Raw genomic sequence first — 20,590 nt, forward strand, 5'->3', positions numbered from 1 at the left:
GATCATATAGACCTATTAGCTTGCTAACAATATTACAATATCAAAAGTGCTCCAAAAAATTCTTCTCCAAAGTTTTTCCATGGGAAAAAACCTGGGTATATTCCCATTGGGTTTTTTCCCACTGTCCATTTCTATTCCCAATGCTTATAAAAATCACCCATCTTAATGTACACATACCAATTCGATAGCTGTTAAACTATAAAATACGGTTCATGCCCTAGCTATAAATTTTTCAGTTGGTGTCATTCACCACTACAGTGGCTTCACAACGACATTTAGTATGAGGATTTAAACGAAAAATGTAGTCAAACAAGTTTTGTCAGTATTTGCTGTAGGCATCAAATGATATTTAAACACACGCACACACAGCCAAATACACATACATACATACGTGCATCATCTGTCAATTAAATAGTGCGGAAACAACAACAAGGCAAGCAGTGGCAGCAATATTTAGTTGCTACTAACCAGTTTAGATGGCCAGGCAACATTTGCTGTATGTGTGTCTGTATTCTAGCGCTAATCCAATGTAGCCGCTACCTTGCCGCCTCGGAGGTGGGTGTTAGTATGACACATTGTGCCGCCGATCGGCCCACTGTGAAGTGACTGCGCCTGTCGCTGCTATTTCTGTGATAAATTATAGAATTGTAAGACAACCGAAACGTGTAGTATGCGTTGATTTATCGAACGGATTGGACGACGGCTGAGAAAAGGCAAAAGAAAATTCGCCGAAAGCATAGATACATATGTACGTGTTTGTGTGTGTGTGTGTTATACAATTGAACAGCATAAATAGGTGAAGTTCACAGTGGACATAAGCAAAAACATGCAGAATTAATTAAAAATGCTGTAAATAGTGTAACAACAACAACCACCTGGAAGCAACATAGCCGAAATTAGTTCAAAGTCAATTTGTGGTTTGTGCGCGTGTGCTGGTGCAACGGAAAATTTGTGCGTCGCGAAACCTGATTGATGAATTGCAAGTGAAAAGTGTAGACTTTTTAAAAGCATATACATACTTGTATGTTATATATAATTTACAACAGATGTACTAATACTATTCATATATACCTATATATATATATATATATATATTGTGTATATATTTTGAACATCTGTGTCTAATTGGAAAGCAGAAAATGCGAAATAAACCAATTTTTTTTTTGCTGTGATGAATTCTATTAGTGCACACAAATATGTATATAAGAATATACTCATACTTTGCCTGGCCAGAAATTACATTTAAAATATTTTTAAATAATTAAATAATTTGATCTAATATTCTAGCAAGTAGTGTTGTAATTTTTCAAATAATAATTAATATTCTTGCGCTTGTAAAATAATGTGCACCGAATAAACCGAAATTTCCATATTTGAATTACTTGATTTGGTGGCGTTGCCAGCTTAAAAGTGGTCAGAACATTATAACAAATTTAAAATGAAATAAGGTGCTCATAAATTTAAAGCAATATAAAATTTTTTAATATTATATTTCGAGAAAATGTTAAAGACATTGTTAAGATAAAAAGTGATTTTTGTGAATACAGAGGACTTTATAAAAATATGAAACTTTATATAAAATTTTAATGCTGAATCGTTATGTGTTGTTATAATTAGTGATTACAAAGATTCATACAAAATGCTGATTTATTCTTTTCAATTTTTATTTTTTTTTATATAATAAAATGTTTACACATACCTATACAGCTGTGTTCAGAATAATAGGAGCGCCTGTACCAAATATAGTTCGCAAGTAAACTTTTTTAAAAAGAAAATCTTCAAACCTGTAGCTGCAAACATGAAACATCTAGCTTAAATATAAAACGTTCCAAGAAGTTGATTTTTAGCTTCCGTTGTATAACTCGGCAAGTAGTTTTTCTCGATATAGTGGAAATAATTTTTCGTAATTTTTACATGACTACATTTTGCATGGTGCCGAACACCATAAATTTGCACACTGGCTAACTTAAGGGGTTAAGTCAGAGACATGAAAAAATAACAACTAAAAAAAATTTCTTTTTGCCAGTAAATTATTTTATTATATAGGTATATTGACTTCACAGAATTTGGAAAAAAAATTATAATTTTAAAAGTAATGGTTTTTTCTGTTGAACCAGTTTTAGCCGAAGCTCCTTGTAGTGACCATCACCAAACCTTCGAGATTTATTTAAAATGAAGAGGACGAAACAAATTTTTGTTTTATTATTTGATAATCTAGTGTCTGATCGAAACTTTTTCTTTATAAATTAACAAAATGGCCGCCTGAGAACAATATTGTTTCAGACTTTCGCGATGAAAGCAAAAGTTAATTGTTTATAACAAAAAGTCGAAATAAAAAAAATATATATACAAATTTCACATATTTCAATTTTATTGAATCTACAGTGCAGTTTTAGGGCTACAGTGGTTACCAGTTTTTGTTTTGAAAAAAAGTTTGAAGTTGTACACTCAATTTACGTAAAGTAATACGTATTATTTAATTACTTACACCGAGTCATCTATTGTTAGGCCATAGAATAGTATTTCAGCCGTTGGAGCAGATTCCAAAATATATATTTCGTGTTATATACATAACATAGCAATCTATATACCTTCTCGTATGTTGTCGTTAGCGCGCTTATCAGCCATTTTCACACCTGCAGTATCGGTTTTTTCGGCATACCGACTAAAATTAGGTCCACAATGTAGTCTCAGTGTACTCATTATGATCAATAATGATTTCGTGTATTCATTCAATATACCAGTATCTTTGTACATATGTAGCAATTTTTACGATAAACAAATAGTTTTTATCACTTTTGGGCATATTTTCTACACTATCTGGTTGAAGCTCTCATTATTATTCTGATCGAATCCACCTACATTTCTTGAAGTAAATCATCGTCTCTGAGATCTTCATAATTGGCTAGATTGGCTTCTAATAGCACAAACAGTCACCGACATTCCTCCCTTCCGTACTTATTTTAAGAATATTTCAAATATATTCAAGTTCATTTTTTAATTACTACAAAATATCGAGATTGACAATCCTGCGTTGCAAGAGATTTCTCTCTCACTCTCAGCTCACTCGTTTCTATGGGAAAAATCCAATTTTTGCGGATATTCTACCGTACGGTCTGTTGAGGCGGACGGTAGAAGCGATGGTGCCTTTTCATTTCCATTGCGCTCTCATAAGATAGGTCGTATTAGCTGATTCGGGACACGGTTTTGCGTCGGTAACTATTTGTGCCTTGAGAGAGATCCTGGAAAGGCGTTATAAAACTTTAATGCGTATGCATATACTCTTTTCTAACGGTAGTTGCGGTATTTTATTATGTCAAAAGGCCCCGATAGACAAACAGCTCAGTACCATCTGGGACAACGGTTTGATTAGTTTCAGCAGAGCTCTCGTTAAGGGCGAAATCTCGCAATTAATGTAATACTTCGCCCTGATGTTATTAATCACGGTATGTCTTTTTATAATTCATATCTATATACCTATACATTTGTATAAATGACAAGTGACATAATCAAGCACTCACACGAAATGATAATATAATGTTTTTTCTCTCTCTTAATTCTTTTTATGTTTGTAGTTACTAGGATTGGTTGAAAAACATTTTTTCCTTATTTTGTCTTACAATTTATCTTACAAACGCATATGGCCTCCATATATTTTGAACTATTCAATCCAATTCAATCTATTTTCGACATACAGGCATACTATTGTCAGGAAAGGATTCTTTCCGAATTTCTATATTATATCTCAGAGATTGTGGAAATGTTGTAATGAGAATCCCCATTTAAATTTCATAAAGTAAGAAAATAAAAACAGTAATTGTTTTGCACCGGATCTATTAGGTTTTATATAATAATTAGTGTTTTACTAGTTGTATATTGTTCTATATTTAATTAGCGAATTAGCGAGCAATTGAACTTCACACAAATATGCATATATATAAATAGATATGGATACATATATATAGGTATGTACATATCTATGTTGGATAATAATGTTGAATAAAAAAGATTATCTAGAAAGCTACTATATGGTATATCATTTATGATGTTTTACTTTAGCTAACTGCTATTATATTGATCGCAACTGTATGTATGTATATGTGAAAAATGTATAGGTATTTTATAATTTATTATATTGTAAATAATGTAAATTTTAATCAAAGAAATAAAAAGTGCGAACGTAATTGAAAAACAAAAAAATAAAATTACAAAAAAAAAACTTCAAAATCAAACACAAAAAGAGAGCGAAAACTCACTCAAAAAGTAAAAGTTCTCAAACAACAAACCAAAATACAGCACAACGACCACCAACGAAAATGAGTCAATCGTGTCTGCCAGTCAATGCCAAAATGTCGAAGGCGAAGAAAGTGTTGGATGAAGCGCGTGAAACGCAGAATCGTGAGCTCGATTTGGTTGACAAGGGCATTAGCTCCTTCGAGGAGCTACCGGGATTGTGTAAGTGCAAAACAAAAGAAGTGAATAACAATTGTACACAAACTACTAATAACAAAATGTTCGCAATGAATGTGATAAAATATCACGTATTGGCTTTCAAACTGTGGGAAACAATTGACTAAGCAATGACCCAAAGAATATTGTTTGGAATTTGTGTAAATAATGATTTCTAGTGATTTTATGATTAATTCAAAATATTGTAATATAATTTATGTGCCGTTATGTTATATATATAAAAATATCGTGTGATATTTAGCATACTCATACGGTTAGTGCTAACTTCAATATGCTTATGAGATCATCACGACAGCTGTGTGATATAGTAGGCGTTTCCATTGCGCTCAACTAAAGTAGTATGCAAAGGCAAATTTTAACCGTGCTAATAGGAGTCGAAGCAATATTTTGAAATATTAGAGTATCAAATTTACATGAATGCCCATATAAATTGCACAATATTATACCCGCTGTGTCATAAAAATAAAATTGTTTGTTCAAGAGTGCACATCAAATATCTCTATATACATTAAGGGTTGTTACTTGTTGCTTTTCACATGGCACTTTACGCAGAGGTGATATTTTTAGGTTGAGAAAATCATACAACATTTTGAGCATAATAAAGAATTTAAAAAATAATATAATTAAGAAATATTCTGAAAATTAGAATTTTCTAAAATTTTGCCAATTTACTGCAAGAAACTGACTAAAAAAAAATGGCTGTAAACCTTATTAATAAGTTATATGCTATGTAGGTTGTGTTACTTCGGCATCCTTTTACGAAACAAAAGCATCGTCCATAATGTCAAAAAAGCTTTTTTAATTTTTCTCAAGGTTTCTTGTTTATATTTTAATGACTTTTTGTGAATCAGAAGCCATTTTTATGAGATAACACTAAAAAAAAATATAGTTTTATTGATTGCAATCATGATTTAACTATATAAGGTTATGTCGATAGCTCACAAACAACAATTTGTCAAAATGGTTTTAATTTACAATGTTAAAATCAGCCATTTCGTTTTGTTTTTATGATTTAAAAATAAATCGAAATTAAGAGAGTAATAACTGAATACGAACAATGGTTGAAATCTTTTAAAAAATTATTTTTGAATCATAAAACCAAAAAACAAACGGCTGATTTTGACATTTGGAGTTAAAAGCATTTGACGCGTTTTTGTTGTAGGGCTATCAACACAATCTCATACAGTTTACTCGTGGTTTAACGTAATTCAACCACTATAGCGCTGAAATATGATATTCTTTCAATGTTTAACAAAATAACGAAAGCTAAAGTTAAGATTTTTAAACTTTCCAAATTAAATTGTATATACAATAAGTAAGGAAGGGCTTAGTTCGGGTGTAACCGAATATTTAATATTCTTGCAACTGGCAATGATCAAAGCAGGGCAAATACAATCAGGTGTTGGCAAAACTAAATTAGTTTTAAAACTATAATTTACTTTCAGCGGAAATTATATTAAAAGCATACTCTAATCAAATATACTTAACATAAACTTAACCGGAGAGGCAAAATTTAATAATTGATGTGCAATGTAAAACGTCAACCTGAGGATCGCAATTAACGAGATTAGGGATATGAGATTAAGGTTAAGGTCTAGACCAACTCTATTCTTGTTCAGCACTAAATCATTAAAATAATAAGGTTTGTTGGAATAACGGAAATTATTATATGTAGTACTATATAGTTTACATATTTTCAGCATTAAACTAAAGCATGTAAAATATTATACGTTTAGTTAATTTTGCTAAGATATCTTACATATTGACCGATATATGTGGTATAAAGTCAGCCGGTAGTTCGAAAAATTTCCTATTAGGTATATGATGACTAAGGGAATTCTTGATCCGATTTAATCCAATTTGGATACACAGGAACACTATTGAGCGATATTTTCGATAAACAGTCCACAATAAAGACTGGGGTCCACGTATTCGGTATTTCGAGGCTGGAATAATTTGGTTTGGAAATTAAAATTGTGTTGTGTTATATAGGAAGTAGGCGTGGTTGTGGTTCGATTTAGCCCATTTTCGCACTGTAAAATAAAAATATCAGAACAATGTTCCCTATCGAATTTAACTAAAATCAGTCGTTAGGTGCCGAGATATGAGATTTCACCTAAATGTGGGCAGTGCCACACCTAAAATCCAATTTTCACAGCGGCTTTAAGAAAGCCCGCCTGTGACACACCGGGTGTAAGATTTTATGCCTCTGCCGCATTTATTTAAAGATTAATCGCACTCTGTGGTAAGTAGTTAAAAAAAAACCGTTATATGGGGAGTGGGCGGGGTTATCATCCGATTTCATGCATTTTCATATTGTCGGTAGGGGTGCTAAAAATAGTATCCCTTTGTGAATTTGGTTATTATAGCTTTAGCTGTTTAGGAGATATGTACAATAAAACTGTTAAAGAGCGGACCACGCAAAAAAATTTTAACTGCAGATGCCCCTCTCTAATGCCAAACAACAGTCTCGTATCTTATTGTGGAGCTTAGTGAAGCTTGGCTATTAATTTGTTTTCGATTAATATCGTTTTATGGCATATTATGACAATGGTCCGAATACACCCATCTATAATACCAACTGCCAATTTTTACTCAAGTTACAGCTTGAACAGATGGATAGACGGAAGGACAGACAGTCCCCCGGATTTCAACTCGTCTCTTCATCCTGATCATTTATATATACATACATCTAACTCGATTAATTTAGGTGATATAACACAAATAACCGTTAGGGGAACAAATCTATTATCCTCACAAAACTTACGAAATTACCTTTCTTATTCAAAAAATAAATAATCTTGTTTTAAAATATTATCTATGTGTATTCTAAACTTAGTAATCCCTTAAACAATTACACATATTACTTATGCAATTGAAATCAGAAGTATAAGTTGAATTATATTATATAATATAATTATAATGGTAAGAAATTATTATGATAACAAGGCATACATATGTGTGTTCTTCCTCAACGTGGTATACATAAAACAAAATTTATTGTGAATTTTTTTTATTTTTACTACGTCCACTACGCTGTTGTAGTATATACTTGTGTACTTGTATACATATATACATAAGTAAATACAACTGATCAGCATTAACTCTAATTGATGATATCTGTCTACCTGAATAGATGCATTAATAATAGTTATAGCGCCATTCTTAGTACTTTTTAGTATGATCAAGAATTTTGTCTCCTTGACAACACTGGCTAGATTTCAGAATGAATTAAGTAATTAACATACATATCATTGTTTATGTCTGTACATACTTGTATGTATGTATAGTATCGAGCGCATAATGAAATGTACTTGTAGATATGGACATGTATCGCTTCGTGTGTACCATAAATATATTTTCTAAGAGTATAATTTGAGATACACTCGCATGAGTATCATTTGAGTGTTATTGACGGAAGCAGCCGCTCTCTGTTGACATTAGCTATGTAAATATTAGCTCTGCACATTGGAGTAGTTTGAAAGCCAGTGTATTTTCAATCTTTGTTTACCTTTGTTATTAATTTGATTAAGGGGAATGCTTCAAGGAAAACCACCACATATCTCAACATTTAAAATAAGTGAGATATTCGATTTGGTTGGGATTACTTCATTTATTCGTAATACTCTATCGATAAGTAGAAAAAATGCATAAATACCTATCTCATGCACTTTGGTCATTACTGCCGGCATTTTACTCTTTTAAAGCCAAGTGCATTAATGATTGCCTGTGTATTAATGGGCACATTTGCCTGTAACAGCCGCTTTTTTTGGAATTTAAAAGAAAAAGTAATGCATTAATTGTTTTAATATTTTAACGGTATATTTATATATTGTATATTTTAAGAATACACAGTAAATTTTTTGAAGGAAAAATTTAAATATTTTTCAATTTACACGCGGCCTCCTACTGCGCCAAAATAAAGGTCCTGCTGCAGTGAATCCGGCCTTCTCAGTGGATGAAACTTAAAAAACATTCTCGATTAGAAGATAGACGTCCGTCCGGTCGATAAAAAATGTCAAATGTCGTTTTGCAAAAAGTTAAATTTTACCCAAATTCTTTATCGTTTTTTGCCTAAAAAAACTTGATTTTTGATTAAATCATAATCCGCATTCAGGTGGGTCGGTCTTCGCCACAGCCGCCCACATGTTTAAGCTTTATTTCTCAATTAAGGCCAGAAACATATATAGGTATATTAAATACTGTTGTAGTACGTAGGACTAGTGATCTATACACTTGTCACCTTATAAAATCGAGGTGCTAGATGTGTTTATGAAGAGCACTTTCGTAATTAGAATATGCACCATAAAATGGTCTTATTTGTAATGCATAAAATAACCCACAACTACACGATATGTTTGAAAAAAATGTTGTGCAAAAATTTGGCATGGTTTACAAATTAGTATGAAGTCAGATGACCGATAAATTTTTGAAAAACAATTTTCATGTCAGAAATACAGCTCCTTCTTTATATACATTTTTTAAGAATCAGAGTAAAATACAACTGAAATCACTATCTCTAAATATCCGAAAGCTGCAGCAAATGTGTCATGCAATAAATATTATATAATATAATATAATATTTCTACACATCAGTTATGTAATTTGTTTATTTTCCTCTAATTTCAGTCAACATGTCCTACATTACGCGTCTCACACTAAGCCACAACAAGATCACCATGATCAGTCCGGGTATTGCCAACCTCCTCAACTTGGAGATATTGAATTTATCTAATAACGGTTTACGCGAGCTACCCGTATCGCTATCGTCAATGCCGAAATTGCGCATACTAAATGTTTCGCTGAATCGTCTCGACAGCCTGCCACGCGGTTTTGGCGCTTTCCCCGTGCTAGAGGTATTGGACCTCTCTTACAACAATCTCAATGAAAATGTGCTGCCGGGTAATTTCTTTATGATCGAAACACTTCGTGCACTCTACTTGGGTGACAACGATTTCGAGCACATTCCCAGGGAGTTGGGCAATTTGAAGAACCTGCAAATACTCGGCTTACGCGACAATGATCTGCTCGATTTGCCGCGTGAAATTGGCGAACTGACGCGTCTGCGCGAATTGCATATTCAAAATAATCGTCTGCAGGTGCTGCCACCCGAAGTGGGTAATCTCGATTTGTTGGGCAGCAAGTCGGTGATGAAGATGGAGGAGAATCCGTGGGTGGTGCCCATACAGGAGCAATACCTGCTCGGCATTAGTCACGTCATCGAATACATAAAAACGGAAACATACAAAATGTGAGTGGAATTCGGCGCTACGCTATATTGAGATAACAATTAATAATATAAAATTTTTTTTTGCAGTCTCTATAATCGGCACATAAAGAGCGATCGTGGCCCACCACCACCAAAGGCCGATAAGAGCAAGAAGGCGTCACGTGTACGCGCCTAAGCTGACTCAGTCGAGTTATCGCTGCAAAAATTTCGAATTTGCCAGACCGTTGTGCCTTTATGTGGAAAACAGAATGTTTAAAACTAATGTTTTTCAAGTGTATTAACCATAAATGTTTTATAATTATATTATATTTTCTGCCTGTACCAATGTGCATTCGCATATATGTATACTGATATAATTTTGTACTAATAATCTTAAGTAAATGTTAAATTATTTCAAAACCGTTAAGCATAGTCTTTTAAAAATTATAATTTTTTAAATAAAAGTCAGGTTCAAAGTAAGCAGAGACATGGGTTTCGTCAAGCAAAAAACGCCCTATTTTAAATAATATTATGTTCATATAAAAAATGAAAGATTTTACTCAAACTTTTTATTATTCGGAAGATACATACTTAATAAAGATTTTGTAAAATTTTCAAAGGAAAATATTCAAAACTCGGTCATTAGAACGTCATTTCCGGCAGTCCCTCGGAAAAAAGAAGCACCTTTGACAGCAGAACTTCTAACAGGATCATAAAAAGAAAAAAATACATGTATGAACGGAAAAAAAACAAATAAAGTGAAAATTGTATTTTTGGCAGACGTTAAAAAAAACGCAAATTGTAGTGAACATTTCTCGACTTTGTTTTTGTTTTAAATATTGTAATTGACAGAAGATAATTGTAATTAAATTCAAGAACTTGTTAAGTATAGCTTGAAGACCTGTATAAAATTTCATTAAGATCGGTGGAGTCGTTCGCGAGAAATCTTGACAACAGACTTTGGAAACACAGTTTCGAAAAAAACGCTTTTACAGTTTTAAGTGACTATAGAGCTGACCTCGCGCGCGCAACGGTTCAAAGCAGTAGCTCCAAAACTATTACTGTTATTATTTAGGACGATATTCTAGAGATAACTTTGTTGTTGCCCTTACATGTAAATATTTTGGCGAGAATGCTTAAAATATATGAACAGTATAATCCAGAATACAAGAGGATATTCGACGAACTTGACAAAGTTTCATAAATTTTTACCATCTTCTTTTCAAATTCGAAAAGTTTCCGAATGTGTGGCAAGGTTTTCGGTCAAGGCTCGGGGAATCGATTGCCAGGAATTATCCGTCAATAGTATTTTCAAGCTTTCTGATTATTGTAGCGTTTTTCAAACCCGAGGTCATGAAGGCTCTACTCCGATAATAGGGTGGAGATACTAGCCTTGAGATCATTAACCGTGTGCGCTGCAGGCTATTTAAGGAATGTCCAACCCACTATCAACGACATGCAGCTACTTCCTACTAAGACTCTGGTGGTGTCCGGATACAACGAAATCGCAAGTAACTTCATAGTTGATGAACTGACAAGAAAAGCCATATTAGCCCGCTCTCAGTAGATACGGAGCGGTTTGAGCTACACTGTGCTTTACTACTTCAGGTCCAAAGTACAAGTAAATAGCCAGAGATCTAGCGAGCTCTTCAACCTCAGCAGAGTTAGCCTAACTTTAATTTGGTTCTAACTCGTTAGAGTCCTATCGGTGTCAACATGGTAAGGTTACGTCGGATGACAGCTGTAGAACCTATTTTGAATTAGATGAGGTAGCAACAACTAAAAACTTCATTCTTACCGCTGCGTCATCAAAGTTCAAAAATCTCGGAACTCACTACTTCAAACATGCTGGTGAGTTAGTGTGTTTAGAAATTAAAAGCTTAGCAGAATTCTGATGCGTTCAAGACGCTTCGTCGATTCATGCGATCTAATTACAAGAGTTTGATTTCTGCCTTCAGATAGCAGTGCGATCCCCGTCTTGAATATGAGCCACAGAACGTAATCTGATCAAAATGGGTTGACTCTCTGATCGAACTGAAATACTTCTAACACTATTATGTATAAAGAATAAGCAGGCTGCGACAGCGTATGTAACCAAATACAGAGGTTTAGCGAAATTTATAGTGAAAAGCATTCTTACGATTGACAACTGTTTCAAAAATTTAAGTCTTGATGGGAATCAAACTAAAAAGGTTTACAGTTTCAGGATTTCTGTCGGGTAAATTTTAGAGAATAATGGTCAACTCTTTGAATTTTTAATTCAATTAAATGGTTCAAGTAAATTTAGTATGGCAATGTTATTATTAAGAAAACCTTGTATGCAATCAGAATTACTTTCAACGAGGTTAAATGGTAACCACAATAATAACCATTTTCAAGAAAACACATCATATTCATATTTTTCAATATTTATTTTTATAAAATAGTAGTTTTTATTGTTATCCATTTCATGTTTACGACAAGCTTTTGTTTTGTAATAATTTTGTCTTGATCTTTGTATGTACTCTAATTAATTAGTTTTTACATTGTAATTCTTCAATAGCTTAAACAAATATTACTTTAACTTGCTTTGTATTTAATACTAGTTTTGCTTTAAATTAATAGTATATTTCTTGTTGTTGCTATTTGAGAAATGAAAAACTAATATGTACCATAGTTAAATGTGCTTGCTTTTGTATTTGTAGTTTTCTTTTTATACATTTTTATCAACTCCTAACACACACATTCTCGTATTACTGCTTGTATGTATGTATGTAAGTATGTTTGCTTGTATGAATTGTTGCCAATAAATTGAAGTTTTGACTTTTACCTATGTATATCTTTGCGTACGCTTACACTTAATGAGAGTTATTATAAGTTGGTTCTATTTTATTTTTTTTTTTGTTCAATATTATTTTATTTAATAAGTTTCTTTAATTCGCACTTAGCGGCTAATATGCACTTACTTAGCTTTTATACGCATTAATATTTATTTGCATAATTATTTATATTCAAATATCGCTTTTGCTTTATTTATAGTAAACCTAATATATTTAGAGTTCAATATTTACAGTTGTTAGAATATTTTTGCATATATTTTTTTAAATTTATTTTTTCGCGTTTTGATTTTTTTCTTATTCTTTAATACTTTGTAACTTTAAGTTTCATATTTTTATACACTTCTTAAGAATTTCTTCACGCGTTTTGTATTTGTTTGTTTACTTTCGGTGCTAACCTTACTTTATTTGCTTTTTACATTTTTCTTTGAGCAGAGTAGTTCAATACATCCAGACAATCATTCATTCGTGTAGCAAAAATTTTACAGTTTATAATACTAGAAAGTTAGATGATACAAAAATGTTAAAAAACATGAGGAGAATGTGGAAGATTTTCAAAAACAAAATGAAGGGAAATAAAATTTTATAATATTAAAAAATAATATTTAAAGTAATTAAGTTTTTTTTTGAGTATGTGTAAAATAAAAACTAAAAAAATGTATAGTGACGAAATTTACTTAACGAAACACGATTTCATTAAAAAGTTAACAAAAACAAATTTCATTTAATGAAATAAGTTTGAGTTGAATTTAAGTTCAAAAGTATCAGATATATAATTATAAGTTTACGAATTTTTTTTTAAATTTTTAAATACTAAGAAGTATGCTATATATTAATCCAAATCCTACCAAGTCCCTCAGTTGTTAAACCTTAACAAACAATAATAAAATTTTAGTAAATTTTAAAAGTGTGAAACATTCTGAAAATTTAAATATTTCGTTTGTTTTTCACCTCTGTGACTTCTGAACATTACTTTAAAACAATTTTTATTGATTGAGTTTAAAAACTTGGCTGTAAATTATTTATGAAATATTTACATATTATGGGTTGATTATTCCGTCCGTTCATTATTACAGAAGCCGTAACTATTATTTTCTTAAACAGAAGCCAGAAAAAGCATTTCACGGACTTTTCTTTAGAATTGCAGTCTAAGAAACTCATTGAGGTCACTGTATGAGTATAAACCAAAAAAAAAAAAAAACATATATTTTCTTCAGGGTGGCATTCTATATTTCTCAACATAGTATAATGTTAGCACAATTCGATGATATATCTATGCCCCAATTACAGTTTTCAATACCGCCCACTTGAGTTGAATTTTTGCAATCGATAACAAATCAAGTTAGAACTAGATTCAGTCAGGTTGAGTTGTTAATACCTAGTAGTTAGTATTACCATTTACAACCCTTTGTTAGTACAGTTGTCGACACAATCAAACAGTTAATCATTATTAGCAGTTGTCAAAGAGTATGCTGACTGTAGTTTTTGAGAAAGTAGTACTAAAGAATCGAAAGCCAAATAAATTTGCTAAATTAATTTATAACAAATTTTCGTCAACAATATTGAAAATACAAATACATAGGAAACACAGCACTTCAACACCTTTGAAATTTGAAACACCAATTTAGAAATTTGCAGTAAGGTTTGTATGACAGTTTAATGTTAAATAAGGAGATGCGATAAAGGCAGACGATTTCAACAAACAAGGAACTGCTGTGGCTCTTAAATTATGGCTAAATACAAGTTTATTATCAGAAGATTTTTGAAACTTCGTGCCGACGTCGACATCACATTGGAACAGAATTGGTAGTTTGGTAGGTAGTTAGAAGGAATCCATTCTCTTTTAGTCGAGAGAAAATTAAGTTACTTAGACAATTTCAAATATTAGAGTTCAAGAAACGAACGGCAAAATTTCCATAATAATAAATTTCCTAAATAAAGTTTTTCGTTGAAGATGTCACAAAATGATGTTTTCCTTATCAAACACATTTAAAAGTAACGAGTCTTATGTCGGAAACAGTCACCGACGCAAAACCGTAGACCGAATTAGCTGATACGATCTATCTTATGAGAGCGCGATGTAAATGAACACACACCACCGCTTCTACCGATCGCAGCATCCGCAAAAATTGGGGTTTTTTTTTTACATAGAAACGAGTTGCTCTCACAAATTGACAGGGTTGACAGTCTCGATATTTTGTAGTAATTAAGAAAAAACACTTGAATATACAATATTTGAAATATTCCTAAACTATCTCAAAATCACAATCGAATACATTTATATATAAATAGGTAGACTATTTTTAATGGTTGAATTTTAGTTTTGAGCTTTTAAATTATGAAAAATTCTAACTGAAAAGCTAAATGTGTACAAAATCATGTATAGAAAATGAGCATTGGCAACATGGGTGAAACGAAAACATAAGGGAACAACTGATTTCTACGTTGCCACTACGGACATAACTTTTGACAAATTTTGTTTAATACCGGCGGTAAGTATGGAAGAGCGGAACGTCGGTGACTGTTTCCAACATTAAACTATATTTCCAAAATTTTGAGCCAATACCAAACATGCCTAAATAGTTATGTATGTATAAGCACTATGATAACACTGATTTTACGAAGGCACCTCCGCCGGATTCAGTTCGAACAGAAATACAAATGAAACGGTTTTGGTCACAACTAAGTTTTTTCAGTATCTAAATTGTCTAAGCAATATGTAACTAATGGTTAGAAAGTCGTGCAACTGACCCAAGATAACTGCTGAAACTTTGTCAAGTTTATAGAATTATCTGTTTTGGTATATGAAAAAAGTTGTCCAGAGTTGGCTTAAAATCTCTAAAATTCCTGCATTTGCCTGAGTAAAGAATTTAGGAATGAAAAATACAAATAATGACTAAAGTGTTTGGGGTCCATGTATCAAAAGTTTTATATATATTTATGACATGCTTTTAGGCCTGGGCTAATACCAATGAAATAAAAAAATTCGGTTTCATATATAACCTGCAAAATATAATATATAATAAAGTAGAAAAGATACCAAGCTGTAAAACACAAATAGAAATAAAATAGTTCAGTCAAATTAGACAGGAAACAAGAGTGAAGTTACATATTTATATACAGAATTACAACAAGTTTACAGTTAGTAAATATGTTCAAAGGTCAAAAAAAATTTTTTTTTTAGATTTTCAATGAAACTTTAATTTGTATCAAAAACTACCTTGGCGAAAAGTTTAAGACCATAAAATTAGCTGTAAAAGTGTATGAATACTTAGCTCCTAAGTGCTCCCGTTTCTGAGATACGAAGATGAAAAAAATTATTAAATTGGGTCTGTCCGCAAATTAAACCATGCTTCCATAAAGAATCAAATACAAAGTTGAATTTAATTTTTCTAAGCTGTAAATGTGTGTGTTTGTAGTGCAGAAAATTATTTTTCACAAATAATAAAAAATAAAAAAATATTATACATAATTTCTGGTTAAAAAACATATATATATACGTGTAGATTTTTAGTTAGTTTACTACAATTTTAATATGTCTTTTTTCAACACGGCGGTAAGCACTCGAGTACAATTAAGCATTGTCACTTATAAAGTAAATTGTAAAAAAATCCAAAAGAACACTTATAAATTTATAAAATAAAAGCATATTTATTTACTACAATATCGGACAGTGATAAGCTACATAATTTTCAAAATAAGCTAACACAATATGAAATATTTATTATAAAATACGAAATACAAAAACAAAGTTCTCCATAACTTCGCTGTTAGGTGGGTTTGAATACATTCATAAAATTTCAAATTATTTGCAAAGGGTAATACATTATTGAATTTTATTACAATTTCATATATAGCTCTTTGGAGCTCTTTAAATTTTCATATGTTTATAGCTAAAAAATACTAAAAGCACTTTTTTAATCATCAAAACTGGATTTACATAATAGCACTTACAATGCAAATGCGCCCACTTATCCTTCCTATTGACACTTAACTAATGCAAAGGGATAAGGCTAAAAAATCTATGAGGTAAACATAAACACACATATTTATACTTTTTTAGCATACAAACATAAATGAGTAAAAAGTTTACAATTTTGTTCGCAGTTCAGAAATTTTACTTTATAAAATAGATAAGTAAGGTATTTATATACAAATCGTTTGATTGCATAAATTATCTTAATTCTTGATGTAGAGTCGTACTTACTTGTAAAAACTTATTTATAAATAAATTTAAATTATATGTTAAATTTTTTTTTATAAAAATTATGAACGCATTAAAGCAAACATCTGTGGTATTTATGACTTTATATGCTTTAAAAAATATTTTTTTTTTATACATATACATATGTATATTATATAACATAAGGTAACCATTTAAAAGTAAACTAAAATATATTTAAAATAATGAGGCATTCACGAAGAAAATTTTAAGAAACAAGCTTATTTTAATTATGTCTATACAATGCAGCAATGTAGCGAATTCTATTGTATATCTTCGAATAATCAGAGCATGGAAGTGCCAGGGCAGCAGCCAAGATACGTATCAATAAAAAAGTATTGTAGATTTTTTGAAAATTTCTGATACTTTTTCTCATATACATATGTACATTTTAAAACTGTTTTTATAAAATATTTCATAAACTATTGAAATTGTCTCAAAAAATATTTTAAATTAATTTTCATGCTTACTATATATAGTTTTGTTTCTGTAGTGCTAGTAGCAGCTAGTCATCGGAAAACTTGCAGATATTAGCAAGAAAATATAAAAATGTTGTTATTTGAAATCACATCATATCAACGTTTGAAAATTAAACCTGCCAGCAGATATTTCACTGGCAGAAACTAGCAGCTCTCTCTCTGCTTTTTACGTTCTCTACTTGTGCTCTCTTTTGCTAGTTTCTTAGGTTATGCTTTTCCAGCAAATACTTGACTGGCTAGTGAAGTGATGGTTAGCACTAAAGAAACAAACCTGTTAAACATATATAAATTATTTTCATAATGCAAGATGTTTTTGAAGTATAATAAGATTGCTTCTAGTTTCGATTTCAATAAACTTCAAACTTAAGATTCCAATATCCATATAAGTTTTTGTAACAACTAGATTCTGGAAAAATTTAAAGAAAATCTTTCGAGCATTATTAATATTACAACAAACATCAATCAGTTTGCGCTCAATTTTCCTAAAAAAAAATGCTTTGAAAAACAATAGTTTTTCTCGCTTTCCCTCAGCATATAATTCAATAACAAATATTGAGGCATTATTATAAAAAGTATATATCTTGTATTTTTAATAAATTATAAGTAAATAATTTTTACCACATAATTAATAAATTTATTATAAAAGCTTTGTCAATATTCATTGTAGCACTTTTTTAAAATAATTTTTAAAAAATCTGAAAGGCTTTTGATAATTCATTGTAGCACTCTTTTCAAATATTTTTTTTATAAATAGTCTGGAAAACCTTTTTTAAAATTTATCCTAGCACTACATTTTGTAATACGTTTTTATGAAAAGTTTTATTTATTTAAATTTTTGAAATATTTAAATTTTTCATATTTTTGCAAATAGATAAAAATTCAATTGCTCTTGCATATAAGTTTAAAAATATAAATAGATAATTCTTCAATGAATTTTAAACCTAATAAAATAATGGAATTTTAAAGTAAACTCTAATCTTTAGAAATTTTTAAAATCTTTCAATTTACGATTTCGTGATTTAAGATATTGACAACACACTTTTATATAAATATATGAAAATTAAAAATTTGCAACTAAACAGTTTTGAATATTAAAATTTGATTCTTTAAAATATTTTACATTTATTAATTTTTGTAATAAAAACGATTATACATATATAAAATTACTTTCCTCTCTCTCTCTCTCTCTCTCTCCAACAAACTGTAGACCAAGGCTGCTTGCCCACATAGCGCCAATTTTCAAAAACAACAAAATTTAGTCATGTAAAAATAATGCATTCGAGTTAAATATTTCCACTCACTTTACGCTTTTCATAATGGCTTGCTACCAAAATCCTTTTTCAACATGAAAATATAAAAAATTCTAACTTTTTTGCTTTAATTATGCGTAATACGGCCACACAATCAAACACAACTACAATAAAAATTTGCAATTCATATACAACGGAGCTCACACCGAAGGTCCATAAAAGAGAAGATCACCACCACTCTAATGTTAAAATAAAATAATTGTTGTGCGACAGTCACGTTTCAGCAAGTCACGACTACCCGAAACTCAAATACAAATATTAAAATAATTTTCAGGAAAACCATGTATGTACACATATATTATATACGAGAAATGGTAAATTGTATATAAGCATTTACCCTAACTCTTCCCTTATACCTTATGAAATAAAAAATCGAGCTTCTTCTTTGAACTTATTATCGCTGCTTATGGTAAAATGGTTTCAGAAATAGTTTTCGTTCCCATGACAGTCGGGTCAACGTAACCGGAACGGACAAGGATTTTTATACGGCCAAGGACTGTCAACTCGGCGGAGTTCTGCCGCTACAACAACAACAACTTAAATAGTTTCAGGTAGTTTATGAGCAGCTTTACGAAAAGTGTACGTACAATTTGTAATCGAATTGAATTTATGGTAATACTACTACCCAATTTACATCGGTTATAGTTTCGTGTATATTGGGAGCATCTCCACAAAAAGTGTGCATGTAATTTTTGTTCAAACTAACCGCTGTATACGGTAGCTGCTTTCGGTATTTTATCGGTGAATCCACTATGAGCACGATATATATTATTTTATTTTAATGCTGAAAGTTAGTGGGAGAGGAATGATCGCTTACAGATACACAAGAATTTCGGCTGAAGCGCTGACTGTTCAAGATTATAATAGCACGAAAAAAATTGAAAAAGTAATAGCTATGTATCATGTTTAACAATCAGAATTTCAAAAAGGTTTAAATAATTCTTCAACTAAATAAATTTAGATCATCAATGAACATTATAAATGTTAATTTGCTTATAAAAAAATTATAAAAGACATTTTTCTTTTGCTAACCAGTGGCGCAATCTTGTGCTCTATGAACCTTGTTCCATGCCCTGCATTAGTAGTAGTATTGAACTTTACGTAACTATTTCTTTTATCAGTAATGTGTAATTAAATTTATGTCTACATTTTTTTTTTTATCAATATGCTTTATAGTCTTTTTGACGTGCTTGCGTTTGGTTTCTAGGCATTTCTTTCGACATTCACATTGCTTAATATGTTTCTTAACAGCTTACTTGTAATATTCTGCACAAAATATCAATTTTTTGTTTTTTTTTTTTTTAATTTACATTTTAAATTGTATTAACTATATATTTCAGTATTATGCCTTTTTCTTTTATCGCAATTTATTCAACTTCGAAATTCACATTTTACATATGTTTACACACTTTTTCACTATTTACTTTAGTTTTCTTACTTTTAATTAATTATTTTATATATTTTTTAATTTTTTGATTATTTTTATGTACTTTTTTGTGTATTTTGTATATCAATTAATTTAAAAAATATATATATATATATGTATTTTATTTACTTTTTGTTAATTTCTTTGTTGCCTTTGCATTTTTTTTTTTTGTTTTTGTTTGTTTTTTATTTAATCTTATATTTTTATATTTTGTGTTTACTTTATATAATAATAATTAGCGTAAAAAGTACATTTACATTTAATTTGAGTTCATTTGATTTTTGTGTTGTTTCTGCAGTGGTTTTTGTTGCTGTTGATTTTCGCTGTTGCTGCTGCTGCTGCTCTGCTGACTGCCGTTGCTGCTGTCAAACTTTGCTGTTGGGTGGGCGTGTGGTCGCCTCATACGCCCCCCGTCCCAGCGCGGCATAGGCATCCGCATACAGTTCAGGATTATGCAGCGATGGCGGCCGATTATAATTTGCTGGTTGCGGAGCGACGGCTGTGCATGTGTGTTGATGAGGAGAAAAAAGTAAAAAATATAGCATATTTATTAATAAATTTATTTGGTTGAAAATTTTAATCAAGCATTTTGTCAACTTAAATTTATAAAATATATAATTTCACATACATACATACATACATTGCTGTTAGTATAATA

The 20,590-nt window shown here is 30.8% G+C and overlaps 2 protein-coding genes across 9 annotated transcripts in view; one reads left to right on the forward strand and one right to left on the reverse strand.

The window, feature by feature from the left end:
• Positions 1-615: 615 nt before the first annotated feature.
• ics (ras suppressor protein 1) lies at positions 616-10,106 on the forward strand. Of its 2 annotated transcripts, XM_070106904.1 has the most exons (4): positions 616-748; positions 4,164-4,455; positions 9,100-9,721; positions 9,788-10,106. In XM_070106904.1, the coding sequence occupies exons 2-4, from the start codon at positions 4,317-4,319 to the stop codon at positions 9,873-9,875; spliced, it is 849 nt and encodes a 282-aa protein (XP_069963005.1). In that variant the 5' UTR covers positions 616-748; positions 4,164-4,316; the 3' UTR covers positions 9,876-10,106. The 2 variants fall into 2 exon arrangements, with proteins under 2 accessions (XP_069963005.1, XP_036232468.1); XM_036376575.2 differs by lacking the exon at positions 616-748 and having other exon boundaries at positions 4,161-4,455.
• A 1,965-nt stretch (positions 10,107-12,071) lies between these two features.
• The window catches only part of kuz (zinc-dependent metalloprotease kuz), a 264,835-nt gene continuing 256,316 nt past the window's right edge, over positions 12,072-20,590 (reverse strand). For all 7 annotated transcript variants that reach the window (XR_004979373.2, XR_004979372.2, XR_011395471.1 and 4 more), the window contains one exon: positions 12,072-20,431. Coding sequence is in view for 2 of the 7 variants with exons in the window: in XM_036376569.2 (XP_036232462.2) it covers positions 20,298-20,431 (134 nt within the window). In the remaining 5 variants the exon portion in view is untranslated. The remainder of the gene's footprint in view (positions 20,432-20,590) is intronic.

This window comes from Bactrocera oleae, chromosome 3 (genome assembly GCF_042242935.1).
Source record: "Bactrocera oleae isolate idBacOlea1 chromosome 3, idBacOlea1, whole genome shotgun sequence".
NCBI classification, from domain to species: Eukaryota; Metazoa; Arthropoda; class Insecta; order Diptera; family Tephritidae; genus Bactrocera; species Bactrocera oleae.